The sequence below is a fragment of the Astyanax mexicanus genome, chromosome 15, assembly GCF_023375975.1.
Source record: "Astyanax mexicanus isolate ESR-SI-001 chromosome 15, AstMex3_surface, whole genome shotgun sequence".
Classification (NCBI taxonomy): domain Eukaryota; kingdom Metazoa; phylum Chordata; class Actinopteri; order Characiformes; family Acestrorhamphidae; genus Astyanax; species Astyanax mexicanus.
This window is the reverse complement of record NC_064422.1, coordinates 16,111,778-16,138,600: the sequence shown is the minus strand read 5'-3', so window position 1 is coordinate 16,138,600 and position 26,823 is coordinate 16,111,778. Positions and strand designations below refer to the sequence as shown.

The 26,823-nt window shown below is 39.8% G+C and overlaps 1 protein-coding gene across 2 annotated transcripts; it reads left to right on the top strand.

The window, feature by feature from the left end:
* The first annotated feature begins 537 nt into the window (after positions 1-537).
* On the top strand, positions 538-24,871 carry LOC103045105 (zinc finger CCHC domain-containing protein 24). Of its 2 annotated transcripts, XM_022686661.2 has the most exons (5): positions 540-987; positions 3,363-3,691; positions 5,443-5,643; positions 18,258-18,422; positions 21,176-24,871. In XM_022686661.2, the coding sequence occupies exons 2-5, from the start codon at positions 3,512-3,514 to the stop codon at positions 21,287-21,289; spliced, it is 660 nt and encodes a 219-aa protein (XP_022542382.1). In that variant the 5' UTR covers positions 540-987; positions 3,363-3,511; the 3' UTR covers positions 21,290-24,871. The 2 variants fall into 2 exon arrangements, with proteins under 2 accessions (XP_022542380.1, XP_022542382.1); XM_022686659.2 differs by lacking the exon at positions 21,176-24,871 and having other exon boundaries at positions 538-987; positions 18,258-18,560.
* The last annotated feature ends 1,952 nt before the right edge of the window (positions 24,872-26,823 follow it).

The window sequence follows — 26,823 nt, the reverse complement described above, 5'->3', positions numbered from 1 at the left end:
ACCTAGTGTGTGTAATCTGCATTGTTTTCCACAATTGCTGTATGGATCTTTACACAATGGATCTTAAAAAGCTCTACACAATTCACAAAAGTAGTGTTTCAAGTAAAAAATTTGTTCTGACAGTATGTTAGGTCAAAGTTAGGCCTGCCCAGTGTGTAAAGCCTTTGTAGTCATTATACAGACAGAAAAACACCGTATTTTGGCACAGTTTAGGATTAAAATGTCTGTTTTTAATTCTGCAGTAAAGGCCTGTAATTACACCCTGTGGGTGGGAGCAGACGGTTTTTTGAATGGGGAAGTCGTAAAAAAGGCAGGGTGAACGTTTTAATGATATAAAAATGTGGCTATAGTAGGCTTGACTCGTTTCACTATACCTTACCTACATAAATGTAAATCAGCTAAAGCAGAAGTGAGGGGCAGTCACAGATTTGGCCCAAATGCAGCGGACGTGTTTAAATATTCATATACACACAATATTACTAGTTTGGCCCAAAACCTAACTCTACCAGTTGTGTCTGTTTTCCCAGCATCTGCTACACCCACCTCTTTTTACGGTGCTGCTGAAAGTAATAGTGTGTGCACGTTCAGGTGGAGCAGGGGAAGTGGTGTACTCACACTAGGCCCGGTTTGGTTGAATCGTGCCCGAGCACGGTTCGGCCCCCTCCCCACTCCCCCGCAGGCCTGCACTCACACTGCGCTAAACGATCCGTGCCCGAGCACGCTTTCGTCATCAACAGGTGACTTTTGTTTTGAAGAACAGTATGCGCGCAAAACAATGGAGTTCAGGATTGTACTGTTGTTTTTGTTTCTCTGGAGTCGTTTTGGGCGTGCAAATACGCAACTGAACCAGAGATTCATTGATTGTGCAACACAGCGATTTACTGCTAATCGTGCTGCAAGTGTAAGAAGGTTTTTACACAAGCAGCAGACGTACAGGGAGAAATTTGCAGCTTTACTCGCGGACTACAATTCACGTTCATCAGTAAGGTAAGAGACGTACTTGCTATATACATAAATAGTGACCAAAGGAGCGAAACATAAAACTCAAGTAATAATAAAATGTGTTTGTTGTTTAGGACTTGTAGATAGTAGTCCTAATTTATTATGGGTAACACTAACCATTATGGTGCTCTTTAGAACCCTTTTCAAAAATATTATATGCAGAATTGTGTATAAAACGTCCTCCGTTTACAGTAGCGTCGCATCACTGACGTCATCTTGATCCGTGCCCGGGCACGGTTTGCGCTCACACTGCATCTGCATCGGGTCCAAGTGAACCGTGCTCGGGCCCACCTCTTCAGCGTACCGTGCCCGGGCACGGTTCGGAGCGATCACACTAGCCAAACGAACCGTGCTTTGGGAGGTAACCGTGCCCGGGCACGGTTCGGATTGCCTAGTGTGAGTACACCTGAAACCAGCAGCTCTGATAAACCACACTGGTGATACTGATGATACAGTGGAGATACACACACATACCCTGATCCACTGTTCAGGAGAAGGAACAGGCGCTGAAATACCACCTCCGCCCCCCAGGTGTTCCTCTTCCCCTCCACATCTTCCTACCACACACAGGACACACACTGTTTGCATTGCTGGAAAACAGCAAAACCAGTTTATCAGGTTTTCTGTTTAAAGCAGGCATGTCAAACATACGGCCCGCGGGCCGGACCAGGCCCGTTGGATGATTTAATCCGGCCCGGCATAAATTTCTGAGTATGTCAAAAAAAGAAGCGAGTTTCTAGCTCATTTCTATCAAAAGTTGTGATTTTTTTTAAATGAATACAAATTAAATGCTCTCTCCGGTCGCTAGAGGGCAGTAAATGTCCCGCATGCAGCACAGACACGGCAATCTTGCTTCACCACAGCAGCAAGTAGACTGCAGGGAGAGGCAGAGGGAGAGGCAGAGGGAGAGGCAGAGGGAGAGGCAGAGGGAGAGGCAGAGGGAGAGGCAGAGGGAGAGGCCACGAAATTTGTTTGCACTCATGAATACAGATCATTAAAAATAAGATTCATCTGGTTTCATATTAAAGACAGTTAATATTGTGCAGTATGTTCTCAGCTTCAGTAGGCCCAGCCTAGTAGTTTGATCTGATGTAGTCTAATCTTATTGCCCATGCACTGCTATAACTTTTATTTTGTATTTCTTTTTTTTATTTATTTCAAAGCAGTATGACAATTAAGGTGAAAATATTTTTTCATAGCTCCCACTTGAGTTTGTTGATGTGGTGAGTTGGTTCAGGTGTAAAACTGCATTCACTCAACTGTTAAAATAAACCAGTTGTTAACACATTCACCGCCAAACATGAAAATCATTTTTTTCCATTGTTTTATGAATAAATGTGTTGTGCTTAGAAAAGATCCCTTTTCATCCATGATTATAATATGTAGAGTAGGCTAAAAATGTAGGCTGAATAATAAAGCATAGTACTGAAAAACAAAGCTAAATATTTGGAGTTGACATTCTTTTACTGATCCGGCCCACCTGAGAACAGAAAGTCTGGATCCGGCCCCAGAGCCAAACTGAGTTTGACATGCCTGCTTTAAAGGGTAACTAAACCTCCTAGTTTTAGCTGACTCTACCTTAAGCTCAAATTTGAAAACTGATACAAAATGGGAGGCATAGTTTGATTGATGTATGGGTTTAGGGGTGGGACAGAAAGAACAGGTGATTGGGTTAAGCACTCTGCCTTTGATAGCGAGGGCACTGCAGAGGTGGAAATTACCAAAATAAAGCATTTTTTAAAGGTTAGCAAAGGTTTATAAAAATTTAAGGAGTATTGGTATGTTTTACAACTTTAAAACAACACATTTAAACTATTAATAAAAAAAATTGGTTGAGCGTTTAGTGCCCCTTTAAAGATTATCCAAAGAGTGCCAAAAACCAAGTGTCCCAAACTGTACCCAAATGGAACTAAATCTCCTATTGGCCAAAACCTCTGTTAATGACCCCAAAGTAAAGAAAAGTTAATAAATAAATAAATCTCTATTAATTCTGCCTAAAGTCCAAAAGCATTGGACTTGATGCTGATAACAGTCTAGATAGTCCCTTCTGTCTTTGGTATACAAATGATTCTTTGAGTTATCATGCATCTAGCTCATAGATCAGTTCTACAAAGTGCAGTGTCCTTCAGTGCTGGAGCAGGACAAGGACTAAAAAATACTGAACTAGATGACAGAAAACTCTTTCTGATGTGATTAGGCACTATTGTAGAGTAAACGTATGCTTATTGTATGTATGTATGTATGTATGTATGTGTGTGTGTAGGAAGCAGAGCATGTGCGTAATCATTCTTCTACACACTTAGATGGAACACTAGTGTGCACGTATTGGAACGCAGCCTGTGTTTTCTTTTCCCCTCCAGGCACTCGCTCAGAGTCTGCAGTCAGAGCCCTGCTCACTCAGTGCCTTGCTCATTCAGTGCTGGGATGACAGTGAGGGAGCAGTGAGACCCCCAGCCTGGACCAGAACCCTGCAGGACCCCAGGTGGTTGGCAGGGGGGAACAGCTGAGAATGAGCGTGCTGTCAGCGGTGGAGTCCGGGTATCCTTCTGCGGGACAGCCCCTGCTGAACTGGGTCAGTCTGTCTCTGCGGGACCATCCCAGCAGTGCCTTCACCGCGTTCCGACCCGACTGGAGCTCAGCCCTCAGATCCAGCTCCCTCAGCAGCCTGCTGAACACACAGCATCTAGAGGTGAGCCAATAACCTTCTATACCATCAGCACACCAGGCTCTGTACAGTTTACAGAACCATTTTACTTTAATGAATGAAGAATGGTTGAACTAAAGAAATGGTTCCTTGAGTTCATTTTAGGTCTATGAGTCTATGATGAGTCTATCATTGTCTTTATACAGATCCATTGAAGAACCCATTTTAAGAGATGTTAAACTGGAAACAATAGCAAAAACATTTTAAATGGTGTATATATATATATATATATATATATATATATATAACAGTGTTTTTTCTAAATGTTTTTTTTCTTTGAAATTCCGACCTCACAATCTGATTGGTTGAGAAGTGTTCTAGCCGTGCTGATATATGTGATAACATCACAGCCTTCTCACACTAAACTTGTATCACTCCGCCGACGCGTTGCCGAGTAACGGCGTATACACACAGGACACCCGCAGCGTTAGCTTAGCACAGGCTAGCGCTCAGCGCTGACTCGTCTTTTGTGGAAAAAAGGGAAAGAAAATCGCTCGGTTACTGCTGTCTGACAGCCAGAACGCCAACCAGCCAGGCTAGGCTAAGCTAAGCTAAGTTAATGCTGAGCTAAAGCAAGCTGCGCTAACCTAACCACAGTCCAGCCGGCTAGCTAAAACCAACACCACCCAGCAAAACAAGCAGAAATACTCAAAAAAAGCGCAGCTTCACCTAAAGACGACTCCACAGAGTAGGAGAGGAGAGTATTAGCGTTATTTCACGCTCTAACGTTAGCATCTTCATTTATTCCCAATTTTGCTTTCAAGCTAACTTTCGTGGTGTTAGTCTGTATGAACCATGCACGTTTTGTAGTTAAGTTTCAGTTCTGTGACAGTTGTTGTGGAACTACTTTTTGGCGGAAGGCACAGTCCATATTAAAGCATATTCATTCTGAATTTCTGAAAGTTCTTTGATTTATTTTCTTAATTCATTTTGTAAAAAAAACTGTTGTATAAAAGCAATAGAACACTCGAGGTTGTGTGTTATCACGAATAACATCATGGCTGTGATGATCTACGGCACTCGCCTTCGGCTCGTGATGTTATTCGTGATAACACACTCCCTCTCGTGTTCTATTGCTTAAATAAAACATGGTGTAAAAATTGCATAAAACATTGTGTAAAATTTGCTACCGCAACACATCAAGCCACAATATGAACATACATCAGCTAGAACTTTCTTCAGAAGATTTTTTTATTGTGTAAAGGGTAAAGGCATAAGACTAAGCTAAAACACTTGCAGTATGTGATTTGTAGCCTCCAAAACTTCCCATCAAAACTTTCCCAGTCCCATTTCCACACCCCAGATTGTCAGGTATAGAACACAACAGCATGCAAACAGTTTGCTACAACCATTGAAATATGGGCGAGCTAGCTAATTTTCTTCTACACAGGTAATCACTGAGCTTCAGTAAGGTTTGCTATCCATACCTGAGTAATTTATTACCACCACAAGCATAGTAGGGATGGAAATTTTAGGTCAATTCAACATTCAATGTTAACACCATCATGCTACAAAAGGCATGGATGGAGAATAAGAGTGTACGGAGAATTCTGAAATGAAAAATGTGATGATGACCCTATATCTGTTGTACAAGATGTGTTTACATTCAATATAACAATATCATGAAAAAACACACCTATTTATGTTTAAATCAGAACATCTGCGTCCACTTTCTACATAGCACTGTAATGCAGTCTCTCTCTCTTTCTCTCTCTCTCTCTTTTTCTTACTTCCAGTCGCTCAGTGGTGGTCAGTATAGAGACTCATCCCCCTGTGACTCCATCAGTAACATTGTAGAAGGGCTCAGCTCTCTAGCCGACCACTTCTCTGACCTCTCACTGACCTCTGAACCTCGAAAACCCTGCAAGAGGCCTCCATCCAACTACCTATGCCACCTGTGCTTCAACAAGGGCCACTACATAAAAGACTGTCCTCAGGTAAGACTTACCTGTCCTCTGATATAACCAACCGGTCCTCAGGTACAACCAACCTGTCCTTAGGTACAACTGACCTGTCCTCAGGTAAAACCAACCTGTCCTTAGGTACAACTCACCTGTCCTCAGGTACAACCAACCTGTCCTCAGGTACAGCTCACCTATCACTTGTCATCAGGTAAAACTTACCTCTCCTCAGTTATAACTTAATTGTACTGAAGTAAAATTCACCTGTTGACAGGTTTCATTTTACCTGTCCTCATTAACAAATCGCCTGTCCTCCGGTACAAATCACCTGTTCTTACTCACAACTTACCTCTCCTCAGGTACAACCAACCTCTTTTAGGTGCAATTAACCTGTCCTCAGAAATAACTCACCTGAGATGTGACCAATTTATCCATTCTCAAGTTTCATTTGACCTGTCCTCAGGTAAAACTCAACTGTCCTCATGTGCAAATCACCTGTCCTTAGTTAGAACCTAACTGTACTGAAGTACAATTTACCTGTCCTCAGGTAAAACTCATCTGTCCTCAGGTACAACCAACCTGTCCTTAGGTACAACTCTCCTGTTTTTACACACAGCTCACCTGTCCTCAGGTACTACCAACCTGTTTTCAGGTGCAACTAACCTGTCCTCAAAAATAACTCACCTGAGATGTTTACAATTCATCCAATCTCTGGATTCATTTTACCTGTTCTTAGGTACAACCAATTTGTCCACAGGTACAACTTACCTGCCCTCAGTTATACCTTAATTGTTCTGAAGTAAAATTCACCTGTTCTCAGGTAAAACCCACCTGTCATCAGGTACAAATTATCTCTCCTTATTTAGAACCTAACTGTACTGAAGTACAATTCACCTGTCCTCAGGTACAGCCAACCTGTCCTGGTAAAACTGTCCTGTTCAACCACACAGCTCACCTGTCCTTATCACCCATTTATTCCCTCAGGGTAAACATACTTTACTTTTCCTCAGGTAATACTCATCTGTTCTCAGATATAATTGTTAGTCGTCTTGGGAAATCCTGCGCCCTATTTTCCAATGTAAAATATACTGTACCTATAACCAGGCAACCCCCCACAGGAAGAAACATTGTACAGTATCTGTCTTTGGGAATGCTCCTCCTAAACTCAGGTTAATCCATCTGTTGCCAGAGTAAATGTACCAGTCCTCAGGTTAAGCCCACCTATTCTGAGGTAAAATCCACCACTCTGCAGCCAAAAACCAATTGGGCCTCTTTTAAAACTCCCTTCTCTACAGATCAGCCCCCTCAATAAACGTACCTGTCCCTAGCCTGTCTAGTCCCTGAAGAGAAATACTGCCTATAAAATAGGACTCCCTGGAGCAGATGAACCTAATGAACCAATTGGTGCCATGCCTAAAGCCAGGTGCAAGCTGGATGGGGTTTAAACCCCCCAGTACTGAGCTGAGGAGCAGTGGAACTGTGTTTAATACTTTTGGATGGGATGAGTTGGGGAGTTGGGATAAAGTGGGATGGTGATGTAAGACAGTAATGGTTTCCAGATGTTTATGTTGATGAGTGCATTTCATCTCCATGACAAAATAATGCAAAATAATCCTGCAGTTTGTGTAAAGAGCTGACAGCTGGGACAGTTTTCAACATACATCATCCAGAATGATCCCGCCCACCTTGGCAGCTGATAGGATGATATAGGATAGGACAGTAGTGGTCACCATCACTACAATACAAACATAACTATTTTATTTACCATTCAAGCCTACTCATCATCCTACACGTGTCTTCTGAGTTTATTTGGAATGATAATGATGATGATGGTATAATATTGAAGAATCTGATGAAATTGCAGCATTTATCCACCTGATTTGGCCACGACTACTTTTAAGAGTTTGTTTCTTCTGCATCTGTGATAAAATTTGAGGTGATTTCTTTTTAGAAATCTAACTAACTAACTAATATTTGTTAGCTATTTTCTCCCAGGGAGGGGCAGAGAAGCTCACTGAGAGCTGACACAAACCATTTAACTGCTCATTACACAGAACATGGCCTATAATACCAAAATTAATACAATTAAAAAAAAACAATAAAATTCTACAGGATGGTATATTATATTTGGACTACAATCAAATATTGTAAATTCCATATTTTTAATATATTTATCAATCTATTCAATACAATATGACCCAAACCAATCCCGTTCATGCAGCTTGCCATCAGCTGCCGGAGCCCTGAGAGAGCACAATTGGCCTTGTTTTATCTGGGTGGGTAGATGGTGCTTTCTCCCCTAATCACTCCTAGGGTGATGTTGATCAGCACAAGGCGTCTGTGAGCTGATGTATCGGAACCAAGTCGCTGCTCTTTTCTCCAAGCGTGCTGTGATGCTATTCGCTAATGCTGCATCACCAGCTGTTGGAAAAAAGGGGGTGGGTGACTTCGAATGTGCTAGTCTTCACCCTTCTTGTTTTGTGGCATCACTTGTGATAGGGGATATACAACTAAGTAGCAGCTGAATGGGTGGAACAATTGGCCTGGCTTAAATAGGGAGAAAAGTAGATATACAAAATATATGAAAAAAAAAACATAGTAACAAAACAAACAAAAATGTTTGCACTTGCAGCTCAAAAATATCCTAGATTATCAGTTTCCCATAATATTTCTCAAGATGTGAACTGTTTATAAACCTTACAAGCAAAAAATACAAAGAAATTGCAGGAAATTGCATTGTCAATTAATGCAAGCATCAAAAATTGGTTAATATTTACAGATCAAATGAAGACATACAGTATTTGAGTAGTGTAGGATCTCCTAAAAAACTGACATTGTTCAAACCACCAAAACATTTTAGAAAACATTTTGTTCTAAGGGTTAACTAATCATATTATACTAATAATTGTGTATGTTTATCACTATAGTTGTAATCTAAGTTAGTGGATCAGTAGTCTCACCAAAAGAAAGTGCAAACTATTTGGATATACAAAGCAAGTTCAGGTATCAGGCAGAGTATTTTATAACTATTTGGTGTAGTAACCTTCTGGTGAGCGAGCTGTGTATGTTTCTCTAGAATTAAACAAAACCTACTCTAAAAGAGTTTGATTGATTTTGTCTGAACCACATCTTCAGACTTCAGTCCCAGATGCAGTTCATCAAGACAATGTCACATAAACCACATGACCCTGACTACAGTCACTCTCACTCACCATGCCATATGTTACAGTGGGAAAAACAGAAGGATGGATTGGCTAGGGAAGAGGAAAGAGAGAAAAAGAGAGAGTAGAGTATATTCTGTAGGGTTTTTAGTTTCTTTTTCCATCATTTTATGCTTTGTTAGTCTGACTTGACGTTTGAATAGAAACACCTACTGTATTTTGTGCTTCCACTCACTGTCCACTTTATTAGAAAAACCCACTTTACCTACTTGTGCTTTCACTCATTGGCCACTTTATTAGAAACACCTAACTAATGTCAGCTTCCACTCACTGGTGGCCACTTTTTAGAAACACTGACGAAACTTCTGCTTCCACTCACTGGTGGCCACTTTATTAGAAACACCTACTGCACCTAGTTGTTCTTCCACTCACTAGTGGCCACTTTATTTGAAACACATACATTATTAGGAATACCTATTTGTTCTTACATTTACTGGCCACTTTATTAGAAACACCTACTGTACTTCGCTGCTTACACTTACTGGTGGCCACTTTATTAAAACACCGACTTTAGCTTCCACTTATTGGCATCTTTATTAGAAACACCTATCTAACTTCAGCTTCCATTCACTAGTGGCCACTTTATTAGAAATGCCAACTAAATTTCTGCTTCCACTCACTAGTGGCCACTTTATTAGAAACACAGACTAAATTTCTGCTTCCACTCACTAGTGGCCACTTTATTAGAAACACAGACTAAATTTCTGCTTCCACTCACTGGTGGCCACTAACTTAAGCTTTCACTGGTGGCCACTTTATAAGAAACACCTACTGTACTTTGCTCCCACTCACTGGCCACTTTATTAGAAACACCTACTGTACTTTGTTGCTTCCCCTCATTGGTGGCCACTTTATTAGAAAAACCCACTGTACTTACTTGTGCTTCGACTCACTGGTGGCCACTTTATTAGAAACACTTACTGTACTTTGCTTTCACTTACTGGTGGCCACTTTATTAGAAACACCTACCGTACTTTGTTGCTTCCACTCACTGCTGGCCACTTTATTAAAAAACACTGTACTTTGCTTTCACTTACTGGTGGCCTATTTATTAGAAACACCTCTTGTACCTTCTTGTTTTTACACTTAATGCCACTTTATTAGAAACACCTACTGTAGCCCCTTTGTGCTTTTACTCACTGGACATATTTACTGGGAATCAAGGAGAGGTATCGGCTCTGGCTCATGCCTCTCTCTGTCAGTATTCCATGGAAAGGGTTGCCCCGTGCCAACTCTGCAGCTTCCTGTGGAGAGAGAAAGAGGGATAGAGTGAGAGTGGAGAGAATAGAGGATGGGGCGGAGGAGATAATAGAGTGATCTGTTGTCAGCAGTGTTGGACGGTCTGGTGGCTCCAGCCTCCTGCTGAGACTTCCTGCTGCAGGAACAGTCAGAAAACTGTGCCATTTTTGAACTGTGCATTGTGGCGTTATCATACTTTGCTGTGTAGAAGTGTCACATTCCATTCCTGGCAGCCTACAGCTCTGCAGAGACTAGAGAGAGTATTCCACTCATGAAGGTGTTGCACAATAGCTTGCATGCAGTGGTGGACTCGATAAGAATTTTTACCTGGCCAATTTTTCAGTCTGGAGTGGCTGTAGAAACTTTTGGGATTCCCACCATATATTTTTCATTCACTTGAGTGAAATGTTGCCATGTAACCACGAAATGTTATGGGCAGTGTCTCCATATTATGCCAACGCCCAACAGTGAATCAGAAATGTAATGCCCAAGAGGCTAAATAGCACTGCAGCCCATTTTCTCTACTGTAGGGGACACCGTTTGGGGCACCGTGTTGTGGAAGTGGCGTAGAAGTTGCTTCATTATGATGGTGAGCAACTCACATGGAATAACTAGTGGAAAGGTCATGACTGCAGGCAGAACAGTCCAGTACCAGCGCCTTTGTAATGTCTGCAGCATGTGGTGTTGATGTTCCTGCAAAAGATGTTGTCCTAAAGACCGCACATTTTGCTCTAAGATCTTCATGTACTTCTGATTTGGGGCTTTTGCTGATAACAGTCTGGATGGTCTTCTTCATCAGCTTTTGTTGAATGATGGTTCTTGATGCAATGCCGTCTAAGCAATTCCTTGAATAATTTTATGATATTATACGCTGTATAACATTTAAATGATTTTCTCCCACATTTATTACAAACTGGAGATTTCCATGCTTTTTCCAACCTTTTCAGATTTGGGGTTGTAAATCCTGTATCACCAATACTACTACAGGAGACTCAGGGATTCCCAAACAGCTGCACTGAGTTAGACGTGTCAAAACACATCGTAAACCTAAAGTGCTCCTCAATGGAGAAACATTAATGACAGACTGGAATACTCCAACAGAGCCCCACGGCTTATAGAGCTGCTTATCATCTGATGTTTCAGGCTCTGATCTTAAAGCAGAGCGCTCTATTGAAGTCACATGTCTGAGACACTGTCCTATGGTTTTCATTTAATAGTGAAACTGAATAACACTCTCATAAACACTATTCCATTAAATAGCATCACTCTCTCTGTTCAGATTTAATATCTTTATTAATACACATCTCTCTTGTGTTAAACTCATCCAAACACCATAATCCAGAAACCAAACACCATCATCCAGACCTCAAACACCATCTACTAAACACCAAATACCATCTTCCAAACCTCAAACACCATTATCCTAACACCAACACTTTCATCCAATCCTCAAACACCATCATCCAAACACCATTATCCAAACCCCAAACATCATCCAAACCCTAAACATCATCCTCCAAACACTATCATTCAAACCCCAAACACCATCATACAAACCCTAAATAGCATCATCCAAACCTTAAACACCATCATCCAAACACCAAACACCATCTTTCGAACCTCAGGCACCATTATCCAAACCCCAAACACCATCATCCAAACCTCAAACGCCATCATCCAAACATTATCATCCAAACCTCAAACACTATAATCCAAACACCATCTTCCAAAACTCAAAAATCATCCAAACATCAAACACAATCATCCAAAAACCTAGTACTATTATCAAAAAAACAAACACCATAATCCAAACCTCAAACACCATCGACAAAACATCAAACACAATCATCCATACACCAAACACCATCATCCAAATCCCAAACATGATCATCCAAACCCTAAATTCCATCATCCAAACATTATCATCCAAACACTAAACTCCATCATCCTAACCTCAAAAACTATCATCCAAACACCATCATGCAAACCTCAAACACCTCATCCAAACCCCAAACATCATCATCCAAACATCAAATATATCATTAAAACACTAAAGCTAAGCTATCAATTGTTGGTCATTAGAAAAAAATACTGTTACAATTAAATGTTCTGTGAACATTCAATCTGACAAGTTTTCTGGATGTTCTTCCATTTGCCATTTAAAACGTTCTTGTAATGTAGATGCATAGCCACTTGTGCCAATGTTTTAATATTTAGTTTTAGAAATAAGCTAGCTAACTGGGAACTAAACACCATCAGCCAAACACCATCAACCAAACACCATTAATCAAAACACTTATGCAAACCAAACTCTGACTACTCAGAGAAATGCCCCTAATATGCTGCAGTGTGTGATTCGTACATTTCTGTGTTTATCAGTATATCTGTGTGTGTGTGTGTGTGTGGAGTTTCCCTTTCGAACAGCTGCTCTACAGTGCCATGGCCAATCCAAACACAGTGGGGAAACATGATCCACTCTGTTCTCTTATTCTCCCTTTATCTGCACTTTCTCTCACTCCCAGACCCTCAGGGCAGAGCTGTGTGTGTGCATGTGTGTGTGTGTGTGTGTGTGTGTGGGTGGAAAGGGGTTTCATATTGGAGAACTCCATTGTTTATTTCTATGAGTTCCAGATGATGAAAGCAGTCAATCGTTGCGTTGCTAACATTATTCTTAACTCTAGTGAGTATGACTGTATGAGATGTCCTCATAAAGTAAAGTACATTAACAGTATATATTATAGTTGGCTTTACTGCTACTGAGTGCTGATTTGGTAACACTACTTTTAGTGGGTGCTAATAGGTCAGTATTACTGATACTGAGTACTGATTGGTTGGCATTCCAAAATAACATGCTCTCGTGGGATTTGTATGGGTAGCCCAACTGGGTTTCATGTTGGCCCTTCATGTAGAGGTCAGTGATGGGACCAGGGGGATAAACATGGGCCCACATGGGTTGTACATTGCCCATGGGGACAAGATGAGACCCATATCAAATTAAGGTGGGCTTAAATGATGGAACCCACTTGGGAAGCGCTATAGGGCTATAGTAGCACCACAAACACTCATATCCTATAACCCACATTCCACACACCTACTGCTACTGAGTGCTGACAGGTTGGCATTCCTACTTCTGAGTGCTGATTGGTTGGCTTTACTGCTACTGAATTTTGGCATGCTGTTACTGAGTTCTGACTATTAAACACAAAGAACGTTTTGAATGCTCAGCAGTTTTTTTCTAGGTGAAAATGGTCAATATACCACCCATGAATGTTTTACTAATTGTTGTAGGTCTAAATCCATTTAACCGTTCAATGTAAAGCCTTTTTAAACTCTACACAAACGCAATTTCCCATTTCATAAAACATTTAACTGAAGGTGAGGACAAGTACATGATACATGTGAAGTCAGCCCCACCTCTTTCGGAACCGTCGCTGATACAGAGTCCCTAGTTCTGAAACATCAGCCAACAGATGCCTGTGCTGCTGGTCACACACACACACACACACACACACACACACAGTAAATAACGTTCATGTCAGTTCCTCAGATCAGTTGGAGCTAAAAGGGCAGAGGTGTGTGTGGTGTAGCAGCACATGGACTCACTCAGAACTCAGCACTCATCATATAATAGCACTCGTGTGTGTGTGTGTGTGTGTGTGTGTTACAGTTTGTATTGGACTTCATCTGGTCCTCATTTCCAGCTGTTCAGCGTGGCTCTGAGACCTGCAGCCAAACTGTTCCAGCTGTGTATGTGTGTGTGATGAAGGGAACGTGGGCCTCACTCAGGTCCTGTGGGACAGCTGAAGGGAATAGCCCTCTACTCAGAATCTCCAGCAGTCTGTCTGTACCTCATTCACAGTCAGTTACGGCCTTACTTTAACTTAATAAAATCACATTTACCTCAACTTAACTCAACTTATCACCCAAACGTACAAGGCTAATGTGTCTAAAAAATCCTGGTAGCTTATGTACACCAATTAGCTTTGTGTTAGCTCTGTGTGACGGAAACCAACACATTCATAATGGCAAAGCTGGTCAATCAACTTAGTCATGATGGTCAAACAGCATGTTGATGATGCTCTACTTAATGTACCATTCAGTGTATGCTCTTATTCCAGTCCTTCTGGTGGACCAGTTTGAGTTTTCCAGCTTGGTCATATAATTTAATTGGAGTAATTGCTTTTCAGTCAAGTTTTTACTTCTACTCCTTACATTTTATAAATAGCCTTGTTACCCCTATTTCATTTTAGCTTGTTTTCATTACGGCTTCTCATCATTCAAAAATGAAAAAAACCTATCCAGATAAATCTCTCTATCCAGATAGCATGAATCTATATGTGGTTGGATGTAGAGAAGTAGAAACATATAGCATTCCAACACCCTATTGGTTTATTCATGATCCATCACACCTGCACATCATGTCACGCCTACACTCCAGGAAGAACATAGCGGTATGTAGCCTAGTATGAAGATGATCCATGGCTCAAGAGACTCAAGAGAGCTCGAGCTCTCAAAACATTCCAAATAAGCTTCTTTAAAGCTCACCTTCCGCAAAAATCCGATTTTTCTTGTTTTTTGTGGAATACAGTAGGTCTCTCCGAGTTGAATGTGAACACCTGCACATTAAACTGTTTTACAGCCCCCATTGTCTGCAGGAGCTAAGCAAAGAAATCCCCCCTCCCCCCCTCTGAAAAACGGGTGAATTTTGAATTATCTTTCTGCCTACGTAGGCAGAAACTCACAGACCAGCCCACCTTGGCTCGAGAAACTCCCAGAGGCGGAGCTGAAGCGACGCAACATCACCGCTCATCAGTTAGGAGGTGGGAGGCAGTGAGCGGCAGAGCGGTGGAGGGGCGTCGCAGTACTCCTAGCCAATCAGAGGAGAGATATTTGCATGCTGTTTGCATGTATGAATATTCATGAGCAAAGCTGGAATCCGGTCATTTTGGACACACCCCTAAAACAGTCCATTAAAAAAGAGCTATACAGAGACACCTGAGCACTTTTTTTTTACAAAAACGGCTCACATGTCATTCATTCATACTAGAGACCACAACTAGACATTTTAAAATGAAAGAAAAAACGACGGAAGGTGACCTTTAATATATTTGCATTGTACTAAAATACATTAATTTTAATGGGTATATACACAGCCTAGTACATCCCAAATCGTTCAACATTAACATTTTAATATAAGATTATGGTCATTATGGCTTTTCCTTACAGCAATGTTCCATCTAGTACATCAAAAGCAGGATAAATTTTAATACCCTTAATTTTAGAAAAAGCAATGAAAAAGCTTGGTGTTATTCTTGATTGATCTCGGTTTGTTCCTATTGGCCGCTTTCTCTGATTTCACCTTCTGACTGTAGGATCAAAGTTCCCTCAGTACTGAATAGACAGCTGTACTGTCCAAACCATTCTGGCTGTGCTGGGTTAGAGATGCCGTCTTCTTTAGAAGCTCCAGCAGTGGAGGCCAGAGGAGAAACAAATGGAGATTGTGATCTGGTTCCCATTAGAAGCTGGACAGATGGGGGGGCTGGCATGCACGGACCATCGCTAAGAGGTTGGCAGAGTGGCAGAGAAGTGCAGATGGCTTTAATTACACATCAAACACAAACAGACAGACACACACACATACATGAACAGAGCACATGATGATAGTATCTGATGTCTGGACCTGGTTTAGGATGTAACAAACCACAAAAAACATAGTTTAACCTGTAGATCGTATAGAAGGACTGGACCATACATCACACAAGGACATGAACCTAGATGCTCTGAGACATGCAACTTTCTTTCACAACGCAACCCAGGCAACATTTTCCTTTCCTGATAGGGCCAATCACTGACGTCCACTGAATCTAGTAGGATTTGTCCTTTTCAGAGTGTTAGCCAGGCATTGGCATTGTGCTACAAACCACTAGCTAACCCCTTTACAAAACATTGGTTATCTACAGTCCCTTACCAAATGACTCTGGGGACTATCTTACACCCTGTGCAAGGCGCATCTTGATGCTCATTGCTATTTTACTCCCTGCCAAAATCTATTTTCACGCTTTGCACCCGCATCGTTTAAACAGCAACAGTGCTTATGAATATTCAAGGTATTCAAGTTCTGGCATATTGCAATCTTGGCAGCTAAAAACACAGGTGCGGCACTGACTAAATAGAACCCTGACAACAGTCAACCTTCAGTTGTCCATTGCCATCTTGGCAACACACACACAGACACATAGCACTGCACAAACCCAACTTTTACATCAACAATAAACAGAATACCAAATAAAGGAACATTGCTGTTCCCTTAAGTGCTCTGCTCGAACACCCTTACAGTGTAAATGAGCAGGTAATTTCTCTTCTTTTGTGCTGTTAAAATACCAATTCCCAAAAGAGCACACCTGGCTTTTCAAGTGACACACTGCTTGGTTTATTGCACTTTTGCCCAAAACACACCCATGATTAATTAAGAGAATTAGTACATGCCTTTTGCACATTTTGAGCCACGCAAGGTGTACTTTTCCCCTCATTATAATAGCAAAGACACACTGACACGTCTAAATCATGCTGCACGATGCATGGTTGACGGCTTGCCTGTAGATCGCTAAAATAGGTCCCCATGTGTTGCTGTTACCCAATATGGAAGTAAGGTGTACTGACTAATGGGATTCATTCATCTTACCTGATGATCCTCAAATAACTCAAGAACTAAATCTATAGTTGGCCAGCCCAAGCAGCATAGAGAGAACTTTCAAAAGGTAAGGTTAGGTAGCAAACATCTTGAATACACCCAGGCCTCTCTCTTGCATCAGCCCTCAATCCCATACTAGAGGCCTTCCTTTGAAAACTCTACCTCAAGATCTCTAGAAGAGCGAGACTCCCCAAGTGACTTGAATGTGCATTTTGGAGGTGTTGGGTCTATTTTAATGCACATAACTTATTCTTAACAATTGCATTTGAGTGCATCATTCCGATGTTTCTAGACCAAGAGTGGACAGCTTGGTCATGATGGTCAACTGGCCAGTTAATGATGGTCAAGTTGGTTAACCATCATGCTATTTATGTTGGTCAATCTGGTCCACAAGCCAACATGCATGACATCACCTCATTCACCAATGCTTTTGTTAATGAATGCAATCAAATCCTTACAGCAATGTTCCATCCAGTAGATCCAGTTATTCTGGTATAAAGTCTCTTCTCAGAAACAGTTACTCCACATAAAGCAGGATAAACTGCTTAATTGTGACTAAACTGCTTAATTCTCTGCTAAAAATGAAAAATCATTTTTTTTGTTGAGACTGTCTATTTGACCATTTGAACCCTATATTGTGAATAATTCATGATCGTGGGGTGCAAACATTCGGATATAAAACTTGCAGTGATTTTATTGCGTTAATATTGAGTTTTATCATTAAGGAAACGTGTAACATTTCTATAGAACATTTCTGCCCAGTGCTAAACCAGACCAATCCCAATTAGGTCTTAGCTAAAGTAACAGATTGTAAATGTCCACCATGATTGGAAGCTGTACTTTGGTTTAGGTTGCTCTCACTGTGAGTTGTTAATGAAACTACATCCACCATGTTTAAAAGTGTGCTTTAGCATGGCTAGCTCTCACTGTGAGTTGTTAATGAAGCTACATCCACCATGTTTAATAAATAGTGAACCAAAGTCTTTATAGGCAAGCCAGTTTACTGTGGAAATCTTGGCAACAAGGCTGAGAACTTATATCTCCTCATGCAAAAGCAGCTTCCTACCTGTTTCAAAGGGGAGAGACCAAAATACTCAAAATCGAAGTTCTAATTGTCATTCAAACAACATATTTTACATCACTGACAAAACCCTCAAGAAAAAAAGGAACTAAATGCATCAATTTTTGTGGCTTGTTCTGTCTACTGTGACTGATTGGAAATCATTCATACAACCCCATACAATGGGCTTTTGGACTTGCTGTTAATTTTTTTTTAATTTTCACCTTTGGTCCAAATATTCTTTTAGTTTAGCATTCTTACTACTGTCCCAACTTCTCCAACTTTTCGATATGGGGTTGTATATAAGAAGGACACAAAGTCTCATTGATGCAAAACACCAAAAGCTGTTTGAGTACTATCAGCACCACCTTGTGTAGAGTTTTGCTAAACTTGTTTCTGATCACTGTATTTTATATTTGTGTGTGTATTAAATCTACAGGCACGGCCTAAAGGTGAAGGCCTGACTCCGTACCAGGGGAAGAAGCGCTGTTTCGGGGAGTATAAATGCCCCAAGTGTAAGAGGAAGTGGATGAGTGGAAACTCATGGGCTAACATGGGGCAGGAGTGCATCAAATGCCACATCAACGTTTACCCACACAAACAGGTACCCACCACTCAGCACTGCTGCACTGCGTATTCAAATATCTGCTTCAGATTCATGATTGTACAATGTCATTCCCACTATGCACTATGTATCTTTGGGGGAGCCGAGTCATATTAATAAAATCCTGAAATATTCTTATGCTGCCTTAGTCTATGTGCTTTTTTCCTCTCTAAAAAATCCTAAGGTCTTAGCTCTAATTTAGCCTACGCAACTCTCACTGTGAATTATTAACGAAACTACCTCCACCATATATATTTTTTATTGGATAATAAAACTGAAACACCTGTCATTTTAATGTAGGAGGTTTAATGGATAAATTGGAGCAGCCTGGTGGCCAATCTTTAATCATTAATTGCACATTGCACCAGTAAGGGCAGAGTGTTAAGGTTCAATTAGCAGGGTAAGAGCACAGTTTTGCTCAAAATATTGCAATGCACACAAGATTATGGGTGACATACCAGAGTTCAAAAGACTACAAATTGTTGGTGCACGTCTTGCTGGTGCATCTGTGACCAAGACAGCAAGTCTTTGTGATGCATTAAGAGACACGGTATCCAGGGTAATATCAGCACACCACCAAGAAGGACCTACCACATCCAACAGGATTAACTGTGGACGCAAGAGGAAGCTGTCTGAAAGGGATGTTCGGGTGCTAACCCGGATTTATCCAAAACCACGGCTGCTCAAATCACGGCAGAATTCAATGTGCAGCTCAACTCTCCTGTTTCCAACAGAACTGTCCGTCACCACAATAAATTATTGTGGTCTAAAACCAGGTGTTTCAGTTTTATTGTCCAACCCGTGTATATAAAAATATATATATATATATATATATATATATATATATATTCACATTGATTCACCTCAACATGCCTTTTGCAATCATTTAGTCCCCCATGGACAATGATAAAGTCACTATTACAAACTGTACATAACAGTAAATAACAGTACATTTCAGGATTTTCCACCAAACTAAAGTAGGGGTGTCACGATTCTCTAAATCCTCGATTCGATTTCATTTTCGATTTGAGGGTCACGATTCGATTCGATTCTCGATTTTCTTGTTTTTTTTTCTTGTTATTATTTTATGCCTCATAAAATTTAAATAATATATTTATTATTATTATTATTATAAATATTATAAATATTATTATTATTATTATTTATTAAGATATATATGGTAATGCCATCTAGTGACTTTTTTTGGTAGCAACAGTGTGCACTATTAAAACAAGCAGTTTATCAGAGCTGTGTGTGGATGGCTGGTGAAACTGCTCACTTACATGAAGCTGCAGTTCTTTATCAAACCACTAGTCGGAGCTGCAGCAGCACAAGCCCCGCTCTCTTCACTCAGTCACTACTTCAGTACAGCCCAGCCACGGGCTACAGGGCTCAGCCAGTCCGTTTTTACTGTTTCTGTAAACAAATAAAGGTTTTAACCCCACTAACCGGATAATACAGCTCACTACAGTTCATCTTTCAGCCCAAGCAGCTAACAGCAGCAGGTTAGAACAGCCGACACGGAGTCACTGCTGGGATTACATTATAAACAGGTCAGTTAGCGCGCTGCTAACCTCAGGATGTTTATAACTACGGAGTTTAGTGGACACACCACGGCCGCCAGGTAAGTCTTTTAAAGGCTACTGAAGACTATTAAAGGCTATTAGAGGTTATTGAAAGCATTATTGGGGGGCAGAAATCAGTACAGGCTGGTTAGATAAGTGATGTGGTGAAACTGTGACTAGCGCTGTCACAGTGATGTTTATTAACATCATTAAAACAGATTTTGTCAGGTATTGTCTTATAAATATTTACACATAACTTATATCTCTCCTAAAAAGCGTTTATTTTAGTCAGAAACACGCTTGTGTTTACTTTATCTGAGAGAAAGATGTTTTTTTAATTCAATGGAAAGCAACAGGTGTAGTCAATTATAAGTTTAAGATTTTTAATCCACCTCACTGTGATCTATAGTCAGTGTTCTCAAGTCACACTGACACACGCATTTCAGCGAGTTCACACGCTCTCACCTGCGCGCACCCACCCCTCCCTCAGATACAGATACAAAACCTGCGCGCCCATCCCCCGCCCCCCCTCCCCCGTTGGACAGATAAAAAACAGTGATCACACTCCCGCCGACACTCAAAACTTGAGAGCCCTGTCTATATTTCTATAAATCCGTTTTCAGTTTCTCCTCCGTGGTTGAAAGGCAGCTGTCTCTCACACAGCAGAACTGAGGGCGGGGCTGCGCTCATGCAGCGGCTCTCTCTATTTAAATGAATAGGATGCCCTGTGTTGGTGCCGCGCCATTTGCGTAGCGCGCTGCGCTATTTGCGTAGCGCGCGCGGGAGGGATCGTCGATCCTCTTTTTGACTTCGATACTCGAGACCATGACCTCATTTCGATTCGATTTCGACAAAATATCGAGATCGTGACACCCCTATTGACCAGACTTTCCCAGTCAGAGATTTATCCTGTGTAAATATCTGCTGCTCTGGTTTACGGCTGGTGCTGAAGTTCACTGCTGGGGGTTTCCTGCACTAAGAAGCTTCACTGTGGTAGAGAGCTGACCCGGAGTGACCCGACAGGATCAGACAGAAACTTAAACACCACTAAAGATCTGCTGACCATCTGCAGAACTCTAGAAGAACGTCTAATGGCATTCCAAACCAACCACTGCATGCACTTTAATGAGCAGTCTATAAACTATAGAAATATTTGTTGTAATTAACGCTATTGGTCTGTGTCTCTAGCGCCCCCTAGAGAAGCCTGATGGTCTGGATGTGTCGGATCAGAGTAAGGAGCATCCTCAGCACCTGTGTGAAAAGTGTAAGGTGCTGGGCTACTACTGCCGCAGAGTCCAGTAGCGCCTGAACCAGAAAACCCACTCATCTGGTTGCAAAACATGAAGGACCTGAGGTTAAAACACCTGGACCCAAATCCTGCTGTTTAACACTTTAACACACCACACCTGGAACTACCTGGAACCTTACCAGCACACACTTACCCAAGTGCCTATAATCTTACCTGAACAGGTAACACCAAGGCCTGGAACACACTCACCAGGAGCAGGCCAACACCAAACCCTAGACCACCTGTGTTAATATACACACCTGAATCCAACAGATTTATCACCTGAGCCAAAAATGCTCTCACCTGGATCCTAACCTGGAGCCAGAACCTGGGTCTCATACACCTGGTTGCATATTACCTTATACTTGAACAACACAACACCCTTACCTGGACATATATTACCACCATAGTCCCCACCAAAGACACTCAAATATTTGATTGGAGCGCCTTTAGCTTTGATTGCAGCACGCATTCGCTATGGCATTGTTTCAATAAGCTTCTGTAATGTCACAAGATTTATTTAAATCCAGCGTTTCATTAAATTTTCAACAAGATTTTGCAGCAGCATTGATGATGGTAGAGTCTGACCGCTGCACAAAGCCTTCTCTATCCAGCACATCCCAAAGACTCTCAATGGTGTCTCTCAATCCATGTGTGAAAATGATGATCTCATGCTCCCTGAACCTGAAACTCTTTCACAATTCCAGCACCATGAATCCTGACATTGTCATCTTGGAATATGCTTGTGCCATCAGGGAAGAAAAAAAAAACTATTGATGGAATAGATCTAAAACATCCAGGACATTCTAGCTTAGATTTTTTATTTTTATTTTATTCTGCTTGTCACGGTTTTAGGCCTTTTGGGTTCAGTTTAACTCAGTGAAAGGATGGTAAAGATACAAAATGAGTGTCCTATATTTATTATTGATTGACAGTATTACAGTTCTGTTTTCTTCAGTAGTCTGTGTGAATGTATGCATGTGTGTGTGAGTGAGGGAGAAAGAGAGAGACAGATAAAGACGGAAACAGTTCTTTTCCTTCTCAGTTTTCCATCGTTACTGTGCCAGATGCTTTTATGATGTCTCGCAGTGCCTTATATATATATTATATTATATCATCTCAGAACCTCTCTGCTGTGAATTCAGGACAGCACATCTTATTGTTACATTCATTGCCAAAAAATTACACCAAGAAGTTGGTTGTAGGGTTGTAATGATGATATAAGTGATTGTTACAATATTAGAGTGAAATAATAAGAATGATAAGAGGTTCTAGTAGTCTGTAGAAACATTGCTGAGAAAGGCACTGCACCAAAACACTCCCTCACTCTAGCCTCTCCTACCTATGCAAGATTCACACTACACCCCTTTTTTGAGTTATCAGTTTTTGTTTCTGTTCACACTACACAACAGGTTGTTGTGTAATCGCAAGTCCTTCAGTTGAGATTTTTACACTGTAGACTGATTAGCAATACAGGGTCACAAATTACATTTTTCGCTGTGCGAAATCACAGCCTCACCTGGCTGCTTTTCAGACACACGTTCATTGCGAAAACATGCCCGAACTGAGTCCTGTGTCTGCGTACCAAAGTACAGGGAAACATCGTCCTCGCTGATAGCACAGTTGAGCCTGTAAGGGCACTGCAAAGGCAGAAATGACCGCAATAAAAGCGTTTTTAAAGTTTAGGAAAATGTTTAGAAAAATTTGAAGTGGGACTGTAACACATTTATGCTATTAATGAAAAAAATGTTTTGGGTTTAGTTACCCTTTAACAATCTCTCACCAAAAGGTACACTACCTAAAAGTATCCTCTAAACCAGAGGTCACTAATAGGCGGAACACGGTCCGGGTCCGGACCCAGACTTTATCCAATCCGGACCCAAACCGATAAACTACTGAGAAGGATTTAGTTCTGACCGTGTTCATTTAAAGCGGCGGAACGTTTATTCTCTTTATGGTTTACGTGCTTTACAGCGCAGTAAACTTACAGACCAACCACATGTGCTTTAAAATCACCAAACGCTCTCCTCTGCCAATCAGATCTGTGCAGATGCGAGCGCGAGGAGCCACACAGGCGAAGCAGGCGGTGAGAAGCAGCAGCCAGAGAATAAAGCGAGAAAGCCTAATTCAGATGGTGCGCACCAGAAAAAGAAATTAAAATACTAGTACTATGGTTACTTGGAAGAATTAAAGAGAAACGACCGAGACAATAGTGCAAAATATTCCCCCTGATCAAAACTCCTCAGCCAGAAAAAAAACTCCCTCGCTCACGGGTGCGCTCTCTTTGCTCCCAAAACAACCCTACCTCAAAACTAAGGCAGCCCCCAGGGGACAAAAAGCATTGGCAACTTCCCCCATCAGTTTTACCCACAACATAATAAAAGTCTGATACAGTAATAATATTAAATAAAATAAAACTGCTGTTTTTAAACAAAGCTGATATTCTGGCCAAGTTCAGCAAACATTTCTCCATATATTGTATCATTTGTCATTCATGTAATATTTATTATGACAGGCAGGCGCAAATCTAATATAAATAAAGTTAAATAGAATAAATGTAGGATTTTGAAACAAAGTTAACATACAGATTTACATTATAGACTCGATATGTTAAATTATTGAGGGTGTTTCCATTTATTTTATGATAGGTTGATAATGTAATTATTGTGACAGGCCTATTTAAAACAATACATATTGTTGAAATATACTAGTATGTTTAATTTGTTTTGTCTTTCAGTTGTTGATGACATAAAACACTGATAGAACTACTGGGCTTCTTCAGTACTCAGTATATAATACTGAATCATAACACAAGTTAAAAATGCCTACTCTAAACCCCTTTTCCTACAGAAGCATGGGAAACCATTGTATGCCCTCTTGTGGTAAGACCCAGTGTGTAATCAGACCACATCTGAATTCATTTACAAATTTTCTCATTTCTTTTTATTTTCTACTGGTTTCTAATAAAAAGTGTAATATGTACAGTTGTATATGTAAATTGTATGCACCAATTTAAATGAACACATGTTTTTTAACTGTTTACAGCATTAAACTTATTTACCAAGTGATGTTATGAAAGAAAAAAAGTAATTATTAAAATACTGTATTGCACATTAATAAGCTCCAAAACCTCCAGTTTAGGATGTTTTTTTAATGTGATATTCTGATGTTTACTCTCTGTATTATGAGAATTTTTTCAACAGATAATGACTTATTATGCAATGTGTATGATTCTATTATCTGTACAAATATGAAAGAAACTTGTTTTATAAATGGAAATATTATATAATCTGTATTTAGATGAAGAATATATGATCAGTATTGTTTCACTTGAGTGCCTGTGTCTATGTAAATGTTTATGTTAGAATTATATGATTTTATCAGCTGAAATAGAGGCCAGAGACAGTATTAGAGAGATGGTTTGATGGATGTTCTGGCTGATCAGTGTATAATCAGGGGGGCAGCTGGCCAATCATAACTTTGATACTAATCAAAAGCTGTCAACACTTGATTTAATCCAGCTGAATGTCTAATAGTATGTATTTTTTTATTATATAGAAAATTATGTCATTAAATAAATATGATTACATATATAGTATTTGTCTAATGTGCCTTACTGCTTAAATGTTAATGAATAAAAAAACTATTCTGTTTATTATGATGAAAGACTAACATTATAAATTGGTGTGAAAAAAAAATTGCCAACTCATGATTTCTTTTTCTTTTTTTTTTCACTTAATAATGTGCCTTTTGTGTGTGTAGGGTTGGGTTTTTTTTGCAGGTGGGATTTCTTTATTTTCTTTTTTTTGTGCATTTTTTTACTTAATTAAAATATTAGTCAAATGTTTTTGTCTTGGCACTTGACCACACAGGCCATTTTTGCCCAGTCTGTTTCTGCATGAATGCTGATGTATTGGTTTACTGTCGCTCTGGTTCCAACCCTTGTCTGTATTACGACTATGCTCTCTGATTTTGTAACTTATATTAAAGCCTCATCTAGTTCTTCCCGCATGCAGCTGACACCGCTCTGTAACGTTACAAATTCGGATCATAGAACGGATGTAAAAAACAAAACAAAAACTAAAGTAGGTATGGACGTCTGACGGGTGACTTAAGTTTTAATCAGTCAATAGTGCACCTGTGTTTTTCATTGCCAAGATAGCAACACCCCAGAAATTTACCTGAACACACCTCCCTTCCAGACCACCAAGCCCATCTTCATAGGTATATATACTGTATATTTGTAATCTTTGTTGTTATTTAAAGGGTGTGGGTGCAAGGGTGCAACATAAAAAAAGAAACAAAACACAAAATATAGTAAAAATATAGTTTATTAAAGCTTTAAAATATTACACTTATAAAAAAGTAATGGCTATAGGAAATTTAAACAAATGTACATAAATATGTAAATTATATAATAAAAAAAGTTACAACTGAATTGTTCTTATCTATATATCTTGCTTAAGTGTCTTCTTTAAGCATTATCTATCTACTTTCTTTTTTATGTTTGTCCTCTTTTGATCTATTTATCTTTATTCCCATTTAAAATATCTCTCTATTTCTTTAAAATATATATCTACTTTCTCTTTTTCATGTTTAAGTGTCTTCTTTTGATCATTATCTATCTATCTATCTCCTTTTTTTCCACGGTTGTCTTTTTTTGTTCATCTATCTATCTACTTTTTCACAGTTGTCTTTTTTGTTTATTTATCTACTTTTTCACAGTTGTCTTTTTTGTTTATTTATCTACCTTTTCACAGTTGTCTTTTTTGTTCATCTATCTATCTACTTTTATGTTTGTCTTCTATCTATATCAATCTTCTTTTGATAATCTATTTATTTTTCCTTTTCACACTTGTCTTCATTTGATCAATCATCTATCTATCTATCTTTTGATAATTTATCTACTGTTTCTTTTTCACATTTGTCTTGTTTTGATCTATCTATCTATCTCCATTTTTAAGTGTCATCTTTTTATCATGTATTTATCTATCAACCCTTTCTTATGTTTAAGTGTCTTTTTTGAGCATAATGTATCTTTTTCTTTTTTATGTTTGTCTTCTTTTGATCTATTTATGTATATTCCCTTTTTCATTATCTATCTGTTTCTTTACAATATATCTACTTTTGATCATCTATCTACTTTCTTTTTCACATTTGTCTTCTATCCATCTATTTGTACTTTTTCACATTTGTCTTCTTTTGATTATCTATCTATCTATCTATCTACTTGTTTCTTTTTCATGTTTGTCTTCTTTTGATTATCTATTTATTTACTTTTTCATGTTTTCCTTCTATCTATCCGTCTCTGTCTATCTAATAAAAAAGCCCTGCTTCCAGATGATGGACAGACCACCTCTTCACCTCCTCACCATCCTCCTAAGGAAAGGCAGGAAGCGCTGCAGTCGTCCTCTCTGCAGGAAGAACAGAATGAAGAAAGACATGGTGTAAAAACACAGACACTCAATACACATGAATGAACAATAGAATAAAACAGCATGATTGTTATATATAATATGATAATATTATCATCATTTAAACACACACT